We start from the raw sequence: 16,489 nt of genomic DNA on the forward strand, positions 1-16,489 counted from the left end.
GAATTTTGCTATATGATATTTTAGTAGTATTTGTTTTTAATGACTCAAATTATTTACATATAAATCATTTATAATGAGAGAAGATTATCTTCTCAGAGGCACCCGCTTGCCTTTATTCTCACTGGCCACTTCATTAGGTACACCTTGCTAGTACCAGCTTGGCCCTCCTTTTGCCTTCAGAGTTGTTTTGGTTCTTTTTCTTTGGTTCATATTGACAGAATAGCAGGCACAGACAGGTATGATATGGTTAGCTCGGGTGATACTAAGGGGTCCAAAAAGTGCAAAGGAAATATTGACCACACCAGGACCAGCAGCCTGAACCACAGATACAAGAAAAGATCTTTGCGCTCATGTTGTTTGCACCAAAGTTTCACCCTGTTATCTGAATTTTTGCAGCAAAATTAAGAATCATCAGACAAGCAATGTTTTTTCCAACCTTCTATTGTCAAATTTTGATGAGTTTTTAGTGAATTTTAGTGTCTTACTCGTAGCTGACAGGAATGTCACCTAGCATTGACGTCTGCTGCTGTAAGTTAAGTTGTTGTTAAGGTATTGTTCCCTTCCCATCAGCTCAAGTGATCTGGCCATTCTTCTCTGTCCTTTGGCTCACTGGTTATTTTCTGTTTTTTGAACCATTCTCTGTAAGCCCTAGGAATGGTTTTGTGGGAAATTCCCAGTAGAGTTCCTCAGCAGTTTCTAAAATACTCAGACCAACCCCTCTGCTGCCAACAACCACGCCACATCCAAAGGCACTTAAATCCCTTTTCTTCCTTACTGTGCTGCTCAGTTTGAACTTCAGCAGGTTGTCTTAACCTACATGTTTATATGCTTTAATATTTGCATTAACCAGCAGCTGTACAGGTGTAGCTAATGTGGTGGCCGATGATTGTATGTTACTGTCATACAGTGGTTAATGTGGAAAACACATTATCTTATACTTGTTGTGCTTGGGCCCAGATAATATCTTCAAGACAGGTGGCAAAGCCTTCGCTAATCCATTCTTCAGTCCAGTCTCTGGCTCCGATAACCAGGCCAAACCAGGAGTGGGAAATCTCGTGGCAAATCCTGGATCCACACAGAGACAGACTTTCTTCAGAACCTGGACTCCCAGCAGACAACACACTCTGGGACAGGAAAATTATATGGGGGCTGAGGAAGACAAAAGTAATGACACAATAATAGCATGTTTGAAAAAAAAGGAGTGTGAGGCACAAATCACAGATAAATATTAGGCAATGTTTTGATAAAAATATTGTAATCTAGGAGGTTCACAGAGTGAAAGATGAGAAAATATGTTGCAGACATCAGAATTAATAGTCAAGAAAAAATTAAACTAACAGAGACACAGAGATCTAGTGTTCTTCTGTGCAGAAAGATCAAGATGCTGACGTAACGCTCCACACCTAGGATTATAGAAAATTTGGCCTTAACCTGTCATGTAACACAACCCCGCATATTTTCTAGTGAACAAACTGCCCATCCTTTTCTCAAGTTCTTCATTACATTTAGAGAAGGGCAACTTACTCATGCAGAAGGCTTGCCAAACCTAAATGCCACAATTTCCCAGGACTGGACTTGTTAAACAACAGTGGGTAAAATGATTTGAATTAAAAGTGAATTACGCAAGTTCAGTAGGTTTTTTCCAACATTTACAGATTTATAATGCCAATGCCAGTGACTTTTGAAAACGAAATAAATATTAGATATATTTAAAACACTTCAGACTGTGTATTTGAAGCATATGCAAACACTGAAAGTGATATTTACCTAGGTGCACCCTTGATATGAATGCAAAAGTAGTATATGCAAAACATTCAGATAGTAACTACTCAAACAAATCCTCAAAGTGCTTTTAGTGATGCCAAAGATAAGAAGCCTTTTCTGCTTGTACAAAGGGATAAAACAGCAAGATTTTTTTGCCCAAATTAAAAGATAATATTTTCCCTTTGTGCCATTCTTTGATAATAGATTTTAAAGTCTAAATTAAGACTAATTATCTTGTTATACAAGCCCTTACTTCTTAATTAAGTAAATACACTTTAGTTTTAATGACGTTTAGAAAGAAATAATTTTTTTAAGGCGACATTTGTGGTCTTATTAATTATGACCCAGCAGAGAATAATGACTGTTGCATGTATTATTTAAAGTTTTTCTTTACATATTGCCTACTTTTTCACCCATTTTTAGGGTGAAAAATGGGTGAATGTTTTGTTTGTTAAGCCACTTAACACTGACCCATGAATCAGTCAAACAGAAAAAAGCACCTAATTCAAGGGATGAACCAATGTTGTGTCTACACATGACAAACAACTTAGCAAAGAACCAATTAACATAGACTAAATTATACCTTTAGGCACTTTGTTACTAGGAGCATGTCATAAAACACATTCTTTCCTTCACTTTCTTTAATTGCATCTATTAAAATGCCAAAGAAGCCAAAATAGTATTTTTGCACCAACAAGATATTCACAGCGCTGCACTTGTTCCACACTTTGTCACGTTACAGCCTTATTTTAAAATGTATTAAATGAATTTTTCACCTCAAAATTCTGCACACAATACCCCATAAAGTGAAAACATTTGCTTAAAATTCTAGGAAATGTATTAAAAATAAAAAAACTAAAATATAACATATATATAAATACTCAGAGCCTTTGTTCAGTACAATATAGAAAAATGTGAAAAATGTATTTATTATGTTTTGGAATAAGGCTGAAACATAATAAAATGTGGAACAAGTGAAGTTTTGTGAATATTTTCTGATTACATGTTATTAAGAAACAGGAAAAAAAAGAAGCAAATGTAGTCCCACCAAATATTGACTTTCAGGCCTGTCAGAATTTTATAAACTCTGTACACGTCAATAAATTGCAGCACCTATTTTCCATTTTCCTAGCAATATAAAAAGAAATGTAGGGTGGCTCAAGACTTTTGCATGTTCCTTTATAGTATCTGTACTTGATTGAAAATCTAACCTTTCATCATGGACAGATAAAAAGTAAAACTTTAATTTGCCGTTTAAAAAGAATATTTCAGTCGGGGGTGGGGGGGGGAGGAGTAATACTATCACCAAGCTAGTCCTTGCTATTACAGGTTCAGCAACATCCATATCAAGCTTGGTATCACAGGAATAAATAAGTGATTTTGCACTAGTAGAGCAGGACCAATCACAGGGCTCTATCAAAGCCAAGGTCATGGCTGAAGACTTTTTTGGAGCATTCTTTACTTCATTCTTATGTAACAGGCTGTTGATGCCCCGAGGGGCTTAGGGCTGACTGTGCGTGAGAGGCAGGCTATTCTTCTTCAGAAGAATGAGAGAGGGGTCACAGAGGTGCGAATGAATGGCCTCCCTCTCTCCTGGCTCATACAACAACACCGGACTGTCTAGAGTTCCTTTCACACTCGCTAGATCTTAAACGTCCCAACCACCATTGACCTGACACCGGTGGGAGAATTTATGGCAAACTGCAGGTCCTAGTGAAATGCACTTTTCAAAAGGCCACACCACCCCACTCATGTGACAAATATGTTAAAGATGCTATAATGTGTGGCTTAGTAGACCACAGATTATAGCATTTGCCCCATGCAGAGTGGTCTTACTTTCAACTTCTGAGACACAACAGCAGCAACTGCTTGACTTGTTGGGCCGACAGTAAGACTAAGACTCCATATTGCTGCTATTGATGAAATACAGTAAGCTGTAAAATGAGATGCTCTCATCAAGGAAAGATTACCATCTTAAACCACCAGATGACAGAGGAGTTATTTTTTCTTTGCCATAACCTAATTATGGTGACAAGCTAAGTCAATTATAAAGGAAAACAGTGAGTAAAGACATAGCTTAGGCCGGGTCTGCCACACAGTCTGTTTTAGAGGAAAACAAAATCAGATATCTGAACAGCACAACTACTCTTTATTTCCCAGGGGATTGTTACATCAGACAGAAAGCAGGCCCTCCCCTTCAGTTATTTAGGAACATGTCAACATCATACAATGGGGTCTTATGAGCATCATTTCCGAGACAGCATCTCAAATCTAATTCCATGTTATTCCTGATTACACAAACAAAGGCTCTCACTGGAGCAGGAGATGCTAACATTAGCATATGAGTTTCTTTGTAGCTTAATCTTATTCCCCCACAATTGGATAAGCACGCCTTTGTTGTCAGTTACAGCACCGTGTTTGTGTGTGAGTGAGTGAGTGTGAAACACAAAGACAGCCTTTCAGAGACGGCGCTTGCACATGTTCCTCTGAGGGAGACAGAATCCATCACTACAGTGACAAATAGTGTCACCCCACCATGGTGGTGATGAGCAACAACAGCATCTTTCACGTTCACTGATACACTGACTGACATTAGTTGACATCGGGGACCTGTCATGAATACATGCATGGTAAGACCTCCATACAGATTCATGTATATGTACTACCTGCACATGTGTATGCATCTTTTAAGCCCACAAAACATCTGAGTCTAGGGTCTGCTGCAGGGATAAATGGCTGTACCTGATATATATTGTACATTTTCAGCGCTGTTCAGAAACAAAGCCTCACAATAATTTGTAAGTAAACTGCTTTAATTGCACATTATGTTTAAAAAGAAGCTATTCATTGAAACTGTTGGTTTCACTAACAACTGCAATCAATCACAAAACACAGAGTGATAATACTGCAAGACTACAGAAAATTACAAATACTACTAGAAATTCAAATGACAAACTGTCATTTATCAGTTTATGCACAACAGAACTACCACAAGAGCAAACTATTCAAACCTGTTTGAATAGCAGCCAGTCGGAAGAAAGTTGGCTTAAAAAGAGGATAGCTTTAAAGGGAAAGGAGCGGAAATGTCCTGTTTCAGACACTGCATGAATTCAGGGGCTGGACAAAGGCCTAGTACATAATGAGGAACGAATGTTTGGACCTTGAACCATACAGTCCAGAAATAAAATCATTGAACTGGAAATAAGCATAACAGGTCTCCCTGATGTTTTGAGGACAATGAGAAGGACAAAGTTACATCTTTTTGTAAACTTGATCTTATTAAGAAATTATATTCATAAAAAGAGACTGGCAGACTTGAAAGGTCACCTGGCAATGCTTATAACATGTTTCAAGGTCTTGTCTTTGGTGAAAGAGTTTGAGCTCAAAACTGGCCCAGGCCGTTTATTGTTTTCATGCCCTACCTTTTTGTATATCTATCAGAATTTTAAAGATTTACACAAAAACAACCAAAAACTAGCTACATTCCCGTGAAAAAGAAACACTCCATCATTCAGAAGCTTGTATAACCATCAGTAATGAAAAAGAATAAAGCCTGTATGACTTTAACAGTCTATCACATCATTGCAAAGGAATTTCGTCCCACTCTTCTTTACAAGATTGCATCAATTCATTGAGGTTTGTGCACAGCTTTCTACTGTCCCACCAAAGCAGTTTAATCAGTTTGAGATTTGGACTTTGACTGGACCATTGTAACAAATGGCTAGGCTCAGTGTCTCTACTGGTAGTACGAGGTGATTCCTGGACCCTACAGAGGCTGCACAGGTAGTCCAACTCCAGGACAGCACATCAACATGTGCTATTGTCAAAAGGTTAAGTGTGTCTCCCAACACAATATCAAGAACATAAAGAAGATTGAAGGTAACAGGCAATTACTCTAAGAGAGCTGGACAGGGCCATAGAAGGTCCTTAACCTATCAGTAGGACTGTGTTGGGAGACACACTTAACCTTCTGTGCGAGGAGGAACAGGATGAGCATTACCAGAGTCCTACAAAACAGCCTTCAGCAGACCACTGGTATGAATATCTCTGACCAAACAATCAGAAACCGACTTCATGAGTGTGGCCTGAGAGCGCGGCATGCTTTAGTGGGCCTTGCGCTCACTGCCAAGTACCAGGGAGCCCGATTGGTGCGTTTCACAGATGAGAGCAGGTTCACCTTTAGCACATGTTGCAAATGTGAAAGTGTCTGAAGAAGTCGTGGAGAACATTATGCTGCCTTTAACATCTTTCATCATGATCAATTTTGGTCAGTGGTGTTCTGGGAACCCATATCCATGCAGGGACCCACAAACCTCCCCAGGCTAGGTATCAGGACAACAACACAACAACGCCCGACCTCATGTGGCGAGAGTATGCAGGCAGATCCTGGAGGATGAAGGAATTGGTACCATTAGCTGGCCCCTAACACTTGTCTGACCTAAATCCAATAGAACACCACTGGGACATTATGGAGCTCAGTGATGCCCAGGTGTAGATAAGGGAGGGCAACCCCCAGGACACCATGCGTTGTCTCATTCACTTTGATTTTCCAGATGTCTTTGAATTCAACCCTGTGTAGGTTGATCATTTCTATTGTCATCAAACTATGTGGCATCCTATTGTTCCTAACACACTATCCAGTCCATGTCAGTATAGATATCCAGTGTGATCTTTTTCCTTACATGTTTTCTACGTGTTCCTTTTATTATTTTTCAATTTTTCAAAACAAATCCAAAATGTCACCCCTCCATAACAGTGTTAGACAGCTGGCATGAGATGTTTGTGTTGTTATGTTTGGTAACATGGCCACACATGTCCATGTTGACCTGCTCTGTCCAAAGAACATTACTTCAGTCATAAGGTTTGTTCAGATGCATCTTTGCAAATCCATGTCATGCTTCCATATTCTTTTTTGAGAGGTTTTAACCTGGCAACCCTTTCGTACAAGGCGTAATTGTATGTCATAACTTTAACATTTAACATGCTAACTGAGGAGGACTGTAGAGTCTGAGCTCTGAGAGTAGCTCTTGGCTTATTTACTATGTCAGTATTGCACAGCCTGACTTTGTGATGAATTTGCAGGGTTGTCCACTCCTGGGAAGATTGTGACACTGTGTTAACAGACACCTGAATGCTCCAGACCAGCAAACTGCCAAAATGTCTGCTTTTATAGAGGTGCTTACACTTGTTGATGATCAATTAAGATTACCAACACCTCCCTGCTTCTACCTCTCCAATGATGATAGTAGGGTTAGTTTTTCACATGAGTGCATAGTGTCCTATGAAAACTTTTTTTTTGTTGTATGCAAATTTGTTCTAAACTAACTACCTGATATATGCTCTCTATTGCTGTGTTAAGTGTTTTTTATGTTTCTTTTATTATCGACAATTTAAAAAAAAGTTTGAAAAAGAAAGAAAAAGAGAAGAAACATATCTAGTACATCACCACTTAGACATATCTGAAGAAACACATTTGTAGTCACATTTCAAACCGACCTCTAAATTCGATTTTAATCCAATTTTCAAAAAAATCCACTTAATGCTGTTTTTTTCTTGTTCAGGCTTTCTAAAATTAACTTGGGTACAACCTGGATATGCCAAATAAAACAGATTGGGACTTCTAAATAAAGGGCTTAGTTACTTGGCTGCATGTGACATCTTACATTTTGGAATGTTAGCGTTCATTTCCTTTACGCATAACGCGGCCTCTCAGTGTCAGTTGAATGTACTAATTCAATCACCTCATGAATAATGAATCTTTCTCAGATTTAGCCATATGTCACTTGAGGCACCTCTTCTCCTGTGCCTCCCTGTAAGATTTACAGTGGCCAACTGCAACAAACCAGATACGTGAATAAAAATACACCTGCACCAGCATTTCAAGGACTAAAAATGTTGGTAAACAAGCAGCTGGCTTTGGGCTGTATTTTCTCCGTGCGCATGTGTTTTCGTGTGTGTGTGTGTTCGTGTAGTGTCTGAAGCACATAAAAGGAAGGAAGACGAAATTAGTTTACCTGGACTACATTTATACCTGCATTTCTCATCTTGTGTCATTTCCACCTCCACTATCATTTTCACCTAAAATGATAAAACACAAAAGACTTTGAGTCTAATAACTGAAAAAAGTGGTGTGAAAATATAAAATGTCCTCTGTGAACATTAATGGGTTAATGTTTGATGATGGAAGGTTTGATTGGGCCTTGGATATCTTTATGTAAATTAATTCATACTTGTTGCCCCCGTTTTGTGTCTGCTTTTGATGGCAGTGATGTTCATTTGTTTTTTAATTGACTGCTAGCTGTACAACACATTGCCCTTTGGGTGTAATAAGGCTTAACTCTACTCACTGGTCTTCCCTTTTTAATCATGTTCTTCTGAACAATGCATTAAAGGCATGGAGTTATACTTTCTGACATTTAATTCGATTTGAAATATAACTTTTCTTTGCTGATAATTATACGACTCAGAGACAATACGCAAGGGCTTCCAAACGATGTAATTAATTAATGTCCAGAGGTTGTTAAACAAATATGATCATGATGTGAGGCTATCTGCACATAAAATAACAGACATGACCTTTGCTGACCTTTCTGATGGCAGTACCCTACTGGGTCCTTGACACAAAATTCAAGGCTGGTTAAAGCCATCCTGTGCTTTCTCACATGACAACCTTGTGACTCTGAGTCACCCAGGGTTACTTGGCCCTGAGTTTCAGAGGTGTGAGCCAGGGCAAGTCTTCAATTTGGTGAGACACAGATTGCAATAGTGTTTTGCTACTCCATCTCTCCATCCATTATTCATCCCTTCATTTCTCCATCCCCTGTTCCTGGCTGTAGGCCGTTTTTTACCCCAGCGGGACACTTCCATGCATAATGCAGCAAGGGCCCTATCATAGTTCTATAATTGACAACCCCAGTCCAGCTCATAGCTGGGACACCAGTAAAACAGCCCCATGAGACACAACGATGTGGAAAAAAGATGATGAGAACAGAGTGTTGATCCTGCATGTGTGAATGAAAGACTGTAGACACAGAGATTGAAAAGAATTTGTGAAAACAGGGGTAAAAAAAAGAAGGTTAAATGAAAAAATTATCTGATAGATATTTATTGAAATATTGAAATCCTGTTGTTTGTCACAGTATCCTGTCCATGATAACTATTAAGTTGCTCAATCTCCGTAGCACAGATGATGTTACAGTGTTTCACACTTTGTGCATATATTGAAACAAACACTAAGACATGCTATCAGACCTGTGAGACCTGTGAAAAACACACATATAAGACAAATTAGAGCTTGTCCAAGCAAAGGTTGCAGGGCTGTGCTTCCTAATGTCAGCTTATGGGAATAAGCTTTGTCTCTTTTCCCTTTGTCTCGGACAGTTTGTGGGTTATTTCAGACACAGGGGCATATTTGACGAAACTCCTACCACCCTCTGTTCTTTTTTAACAAGTCTGACTTCAAATGTCTGGCATTCTAGGCTGGCTGCAGATCAGCTCACTGCTCCCAGACGGGGCCCCACAGGGCCAGGCCAAATGCCACTCCATGTAGGGCCTGATCACATGAACAAGGGCCAGGCTGGGGCCCCCAGAGAGCTGCCCCACCCACAAACACATCATCGCATCAGACTCTGAAAATAAATAGCAGAAAAAGATATCAGAGGTCATCAGGAACAAGGAGGCGACTCTGTGCCTCAAGTTAGGGGAAAATGAGGCTTTGTAGTGCCGGCGCATGAGGAATGAGTGACACGTTTCAAGGTTAGACTCTAGTTGTTGTCAAGTGCTTATACTTAAAAGCTCAGTCTTGGATGCCATGCCAGAGAGTCACCTAATGAAATCGACAAATAGAAATCTGCTTGCAGATGCAATAAAGTAATATAACCTGTGGGCATAACAGAGCACACACATAAACAAGCAAGAAGTCCAAATGTAGACCACATCAACACTCACCCACATACTTTCAGCAAATCTTCTTTCAGTGCGTAACAGCTGGAAAGGGAGAGCAGATGTCTGATCCATCCTCCCTTTACAGTAAAAACAATCCACAGTGCAGCTTGTTCTTTGTTTAGTTCAGAGCCTCAAAAGTGATGTCATCCCAGAGGAATGTTCTTAAGAGTGTGTTTCTGAGCGGATATTAAAAACACTATGGATACCTATTGGGTTTGTGGGTTATTGTTCCAAGGCAACCAAAATACATTAACCCAAACAGCAAAAATTAACATGAATGTCACTAAAGGGATAATTTGATACTTCCTAGAGATCACCTGTAGAGGCAACATGTGGTATCTAATCATATCCAAATATCACAATTTACAAAAGACCAAACTTTTGCAGTCCAACACTTTCTTAATGCAATGCAGTTGGAAAAGCTACTTTCAGCTGCTGTCTTATTCACAAGCAGTCATTAATTAAGCGCCTTGAGGCGACTGCTGTTGTGATTTGGCGCTATATAAATAAAATTGAATTGAATTGAATTGAACTATGGTGGGTAGCTCTGCATGTTTGATTTGACAGATTTTCTACACCTTCCTAAGGCAAGCCCAAGGGATTTGTGTCTTCTAATGTAATTTATTTAATATGGTAAATTTAAACAACCTATGTAATGCTCACAACTTAAAATTTTATTTTGATTGCTTCAAATTAACATCTCTTATACTTAGGGATGGGAATTGATAAGAATTTAGCAATTCCAATTCCATTACTGATATCGCGTATCGATTCGATTCCGTATCTCACTGGGTTCTCATTGGTTCCCCTTTGAGAGTCACCACCATCTCTAGGCAGCACATCAAAGACAATACATTTTTGCAAATTGACTGTATAGTGTGGTCAAATGTTTGTGCATGTTGAATGTATTTCCCCGCTTTGTTGCAATCAGTTTTGGAATTATTTCTCTGAAATTACTACACATATTACACACAACACTTAAAAGTAATGCAGTACCTTAATTACTCCCAAGAGCAAGTAATTTGTTTTCTCGTTACATTACTTTCATGTTATGCTGTAAAAAGACCTGATATGCACCATTTAACAAAAAAAAATCTATAGACTACAGTTCTACACACCAACACAAATCCCTATCCTAATAAGGACACACATATAGGACACACAAAGCTGACATCACAAAGCAAAGATGAAAACCAGCACAAAGAGACTTTAAAGCAATCGCCACAGTGATTCTGCTTTAGAAACATGAACATGTACAAATTGAGGCTGCAGCCTGACTGTTCATCGGTTTGTTACTTGCTGAAGTTCAGGGTCTGGCTGCTGTGCTGTGCTGGGCATTCACTCAGCTTTAATGCTTTCACCATTGCATTCTCATCCTTTTGTGGACTAAAAGTTAAAAAAAAAAAAGTAATAAAAGTCAAATAAAAGTAAAGTCCATATCCACACTGCAGACTATGTTCCTTCTCGGACACACGAACTGAAATCAACTGTAGCGCAAGTGCAAGAACCAATAAGCAGACAGACTAACAATTGCAAGGAACTGAATTACTAGGAACAGGTTCTCTTCAAGAACTTCAGGGACACCGCCATCACGTTCCACAATGACGCGAATTTTATATTCCCATGGATCAACCAAGAAAGAAGCACCTGCTAAGCACCTTCACACTCGACTGCAATTTGCAGCTGCCCACATTAACAGGCCAAATGGATCCTGGTGAGAAGTTGATGGTCCAATTAGACAAAGAGTTATTTTGCCACAATGATAAGAGGTATATTGGGAGGAGTAAAGGTGACTACCTCCAGAGTATTTAACTTCACATCAAATCAACAGCTAGATGGTTAAAACTTAGATACAATGATTCCAAACACACATCAAAACAGGTTTGGGATGGATGAAACAGTCTAATATGAAGCTTCTGAAATCGTCTTCCGAAAGCCTTAACCCTAACTCTACTGAAAATCTGTACTATATTTATATACTGTGTCCGTGCCGCAAAAGCAACCAATATAAATGAACTCTATCAATTCTGCCAGGTTAAATAGCCAGAATTATTGCTGATGGCTATCACAAGCATTTACCAACTATTAGTTGGTAATATAAATAATAAAATTACTAAAATGTTCTTAATAAAAGTAAGTACTGAAAGTGATGTATACTTTTGACCCTGTGTGGCTTAGAGAAAATCCTAAATATATTCAAACTTGTAATGCAAATTCTCTCTTTTTTAAACTTATTAAAGATGCATGCTATACAATCATTCAACAGTGGGAAAAGATCAGTTCAAAGAAATCATTAAAAGCCCCAAATTACCATGAGAATCAGACCCATGATGAGTGTGTGTAAACTTCTGACCACAACTGTATATTTGCTTTTAAAAATTGAAAAGAAAAAACCCAAAACTGACCACAACAAAGAGTGGGGACCCAGGAGGGAAAAAGTACCAGCATTTAATATGTTTCTATCATGGCTTGCACTGGATATAAAACACCGGGACATGACCACAATGTAATTAACACATAAAACACCACACAAAAGCATGAATGCCAGTAACAGCATCTGCCACTGACACAGATTACATCATAGGCTCCTCAAAGATTCGCTGCAGAAATCTAAATAAGCCATAAGTTTGAAACACTCCACTTTAGCACCTGTCTAGTTTAGTTTCTGCTACCAGAAGCTTAGCCTGCTCTGACTGGTGGGCTGAACTACTGAAATATAAGCAAAATAACACTGGTACCTAATTAATTCTAACCCTTTTCTATGAGTCAGTATCGCTCCTTGAGAGTTATTGGCTGGCAACAAATCTTGGACTTCTTTCACACATGTTTGAACCCAAATCTGAGACACTTCTGCAGAAGTTGCTATATTCAGTGTTAGGGACATTATACAGAAAGAGTAATATGCCACATTTTACTTGTTAAATTACTCACTATATCACATAACATTGGAGTGAAATTCACTTTCAGTTGCTACCAACTCCACAACAGCACAAGTCCCTTTCCCAGTAAGGACAAGATTGTTTCCAAGATATGCACAATAGATAGATATGCCTCAAAATTTGTATCTCCTATACCAAGTGATACCCTGTCCCTGTTTATTGATTTAAAATTGTTGTCAAAGTTTCCAAACTCTCCGGCTGTCGCTCAACCAATTTTGACATAACACTAATCTGTGGGCATACACTCAAAACTAATGGAAAATTAGACACATGAGAAATTTGCTAATGTGGCTAATGCAAAGGTAGGAATAATCTGCTTGTTCTTCAATTCTATAAATTTAAAAGGGACATGCACAATGTGTTGATGAGCACTAAAGACCAATCAGCTATATGCAACTACAGACCAATCAGTCAGTCAGTCAGCCTGACGTAACATTTACCTACATGACATAACCCATATTCCTCTATGACTGTAGCTACTTGCATCCAAAACCCATCGCTCTTCACACACAGCTCTCAGAACCCTCTTTTAGCTTCCACTTCCGCCTTAATGAAAAAGACAGGACAAATCTATTTCACAGAATTATAATTTGAGACATTTTCTTGCCTGCAGGGTAATAAATAGACTGCTTTTTTTTTTCTATCTTATGTAACGTAAGAGTATGAGACAGTGAGGAGATGGAAAGTGAGACCACTCAGCGCTCCGAGGCTATATAAGAAGTGTTTGACAGAATGGAAAGATGGATTAGGGCGAGACTGAAGTGAAATTAGCCAATGAGCAGAGCTGTTTTTTTCTGCAGAGGGTTTGGGTTGCCACCTGACCAGGCTGAGTACCCTTGAGACAAAACACTGCAACTGAGGGCTATAGCGTAGATGAAACATGTTTTATGTTTCACATATATACTAACAAAAGAAAATATAATCACTACACTGTACTATTAATAGTTGTTACCTCGTGATCTTAATACTAAGGACAAAAGTGGCCCAAATACAACGATTTACCTTAACTTGTATTTGATTCTGGTGTTTTCAACATGTTTTCAGACAATGAGTATTAGCAAAAGGCTCAGGCTTCAGACTATGCTAAATGCTCACTTTGTAACAGTGCTTTTTTTCACTCTTGGATCTTTACGATGTCAAAGAATGGCCACAGCCTTTTGCGAGGGTTAGGGTCAGGTTACAGGGTTATATTTCTTGTTAACTTTGACATGCATATCCCAAGGCGACATATATGAAGCTGAAAATAAAGACAAAGGGGCAGTGGTTCTTACTGAAGACCTAAACCATTTAAAAAGTGTGATGATACAGCATGTACAGAACTGTGCAAAAGTCTAGAGCCAGCCCTCATTTCTTTATATTATTTTTGCTTCCAAGGCACCAAACTTTCCTGTAATTTATAGTGCTCTTTCTGAATTTCTTTCAAAGTTGTTTTTTTTTTTTTGGTTTGTTTTTTTCAGTCCAGTCCTTCACCACTTTCAAAGGAATGACTTTTGTTGTTTGTTAAGCCACTTAACACTGACCTATGACTCATTCAAACATAAACAAGGCACCTATTTCAAGCAATGAACCAGTGTGGTATTTCCACATAACATAAACTGTATCTTTAGGCACTTTGTTACTAGCAGTCTTAAAAAACAATTTTAGTTCCAATTTCTTTAGTTAAATCTAGTAAAAACACCATACATACATAAAATAGTATTTCTGCACCAACAAGACGATTTCTGAAGACCCACAAATTTGGCATATCTCAGTATGCTTTGCACTGGTTCCTTAAAAAGTGTTTCCTCTGAAAGTAATGCCCTTACTAGGACATATTTGGACATTAAACTGCTCCATCTACTGTTCAGTGAAGCGTCACTGAACTGAAAGTGAGTGGAAACAGGTCTAATGAAGAGATGAGTACAAATTTGACCAAATGACCATCAACATATACAGAGGAGATCAGAAGATATGTACAACAGTGACTGTTTATAGCCATCTATAAAACACGGTGAAGGCTCTGTTATGGTTTGGAGCTACATTTCAGCCAGTGGTGTTTGAGATCTTGTCAACACAGAAAAGTAACATCAGAGTTTGATCCACCATTCAATACCATCTGTAAAACATCTGATTGGTAACAGCATCATTTTTCAGCATGACAATGATCCCAAACACAGTGCGAATATAGTAAAAGCACACCTGAATAGAAATACCACACAATGGAGTACTATCAAGCATGGAATGGAACTGGAATTCCCAGAGCCTGGATTTCAACATTCATGAGAGAAAAGGGGGGGAAAAGGCAGAGAACATCCAAAGAAAAGCCTAAAATGTTCTTCAAGACTGGAGAACTTTTCCTGAAGACTACTTTAAAAAAATTGGAAGAAAACCTGTCTATGCTGTGAAATAAAGGTGGTCACACCAAATATTCTCTTTCAAGGTAGAATTATTAGGATTAGAACTATTTGTTAGAAAAACTCTGCTTTTGACTTATATACTGCAATTTCATTTATGTTTGAATGTGTCAATGGGTCACTGCATTTATTTTATTTATTTTTCATTTCCTATGAAAATGTAAAGCCACGAGTGGCTTAGACATTACTTTGAAAAGGGGACTATGTCACAGGGTTATATGATGCATCCGTTTTAATCTCACCAACCTCACCCTATTCTTGATTCAGATGTTTTCAAGGGATTTAATGACAATAAGACAAAAACTACCTTTTAAAAAACCTATTCTTTAAATCGCTTAGATTATGGAGAACTTGTGCATAAATCAAACTACAGACAAAAACATTAAAAAAACTTTCAGATGTATGTAGCTCAAATTAGGATGTGTTGTTGTTAATAGGAAGAGCTGCAGCCATGCCAATTTAGAATTTACTAAAATTTAGTAAATATGAAATATTTCACTAAAAGATACTTGAAAATAAAACAGTGAAGAAGAAAAAGGGCATCATCTTAATTTGTAGTCAACCCCTGTAGTAAACCCTTAATGTTCATAAGAAAATCCAACCTCCAGTAAGTCTTATTGAAATATTCTCATGGGTGAATTTTTAACTTGCTCAAGCAAGAAAGCATGTTCTGAATTTCCAAAAACATATAATTGACATGTCTTGATCAAAATGGTGGACTGACCAGAGAGACTTACACACCGCTGTACACAGCTTCATGCTGCTAGCATGACAACGACAACTAACAGATCAACTGAGAGTGCAGCCAGTCCCTGAGGCTAAAAGCAAAGCGACACATGAGAAGCATTACCAGGGATATTTCACAGCACTTTGATTCAAATGTCTCATTTTGGTCAGTTCAGCACAGAGGACCCACGGACATTAAACTGTCTGGCTTTGCCCAGAATGAAATTACCCCCAGCCTCTGGGTTCCACTATCACACACGCCTGAGGACGCACACCAAGATCAGCTCCATTGTCCCCTATGCCATACAATGGACCCATCCATCACTCGAGGGAATGGGTCCACTGGACTCATCCATTCGTTAACAGAATGGGTATGCCGTGACAGGCCTGTCTTGCTAAAGCCCCTAATCCAGAGTTATGGCACAGTGTGTCTGTGTTACTGTTAAATGTAGTACTATATGCCAGCTGTTGCCAGCAGGTTCTCATCTGAGGACAGTCTAAAGAAACACACCGTCGATCATCGATCATTCTATGATGAACATAAAAGCACAAATATTGCCCGAGAAGGAGCAGGACATTTAGGTCATAATGTAAAATTCAACAAGTACTGCAAATAAATTGTTTCAGGTTCACTCCTGCAGAAAAAAAACACCTGCATGTTCACAACATAATGTGGGGCGCTCTCCTCTCAAGCAGAAAAAGAGTTAAAAAGGTGGATGCTTC

The 16,489-nt window shown here is 38.6% G+C and overlaps 1 protein-coding gene across 6 annotated transcripts in view; it reads right to left on the reverse strand.

Moving 5' to 3' along the window:
* aopep (aminopeptidase O (putative)) overlaps positions 1 to 16,489 on the reverse strand; it is a 90,019-nt gene that overhangs the window by 57,440 nt on the left and 16,090 nt on the right. For 5 of the 6 annotated variants that reach the window (XM_085181198.1, XM_085181192.1, XM_085181193.1 and 2 more), the window contains exon 7: positions 939 to 1,149. In XM_085181198.1, coding sequence (XP_085037324.1) covers positions 939 to 1,149 — 211 coding nt within the window. The remainder of the gene's footprint in view (positions 1 to 938; positions 1,150 to 16,489) is intronic. The other variant, XM_085181197.1, reaches the window with a different exon arrangement.

This window comes from Neolamprologus multifasciatus, chromosome 12 (genome assembly GCF_963576455.1).
Source record: "Neolamprologus multifasciatus chromosome 12, fNeoMul1.2, whole genome shotgun sequence".
Taxonomy (NCBI): domain Eukaryota; kingdom Metazoa; phylum Chordata; class Actinopteri; order Cichliformes; family Cichlidae; genus Neolamprologus; species Neolamprologus multifasciatus.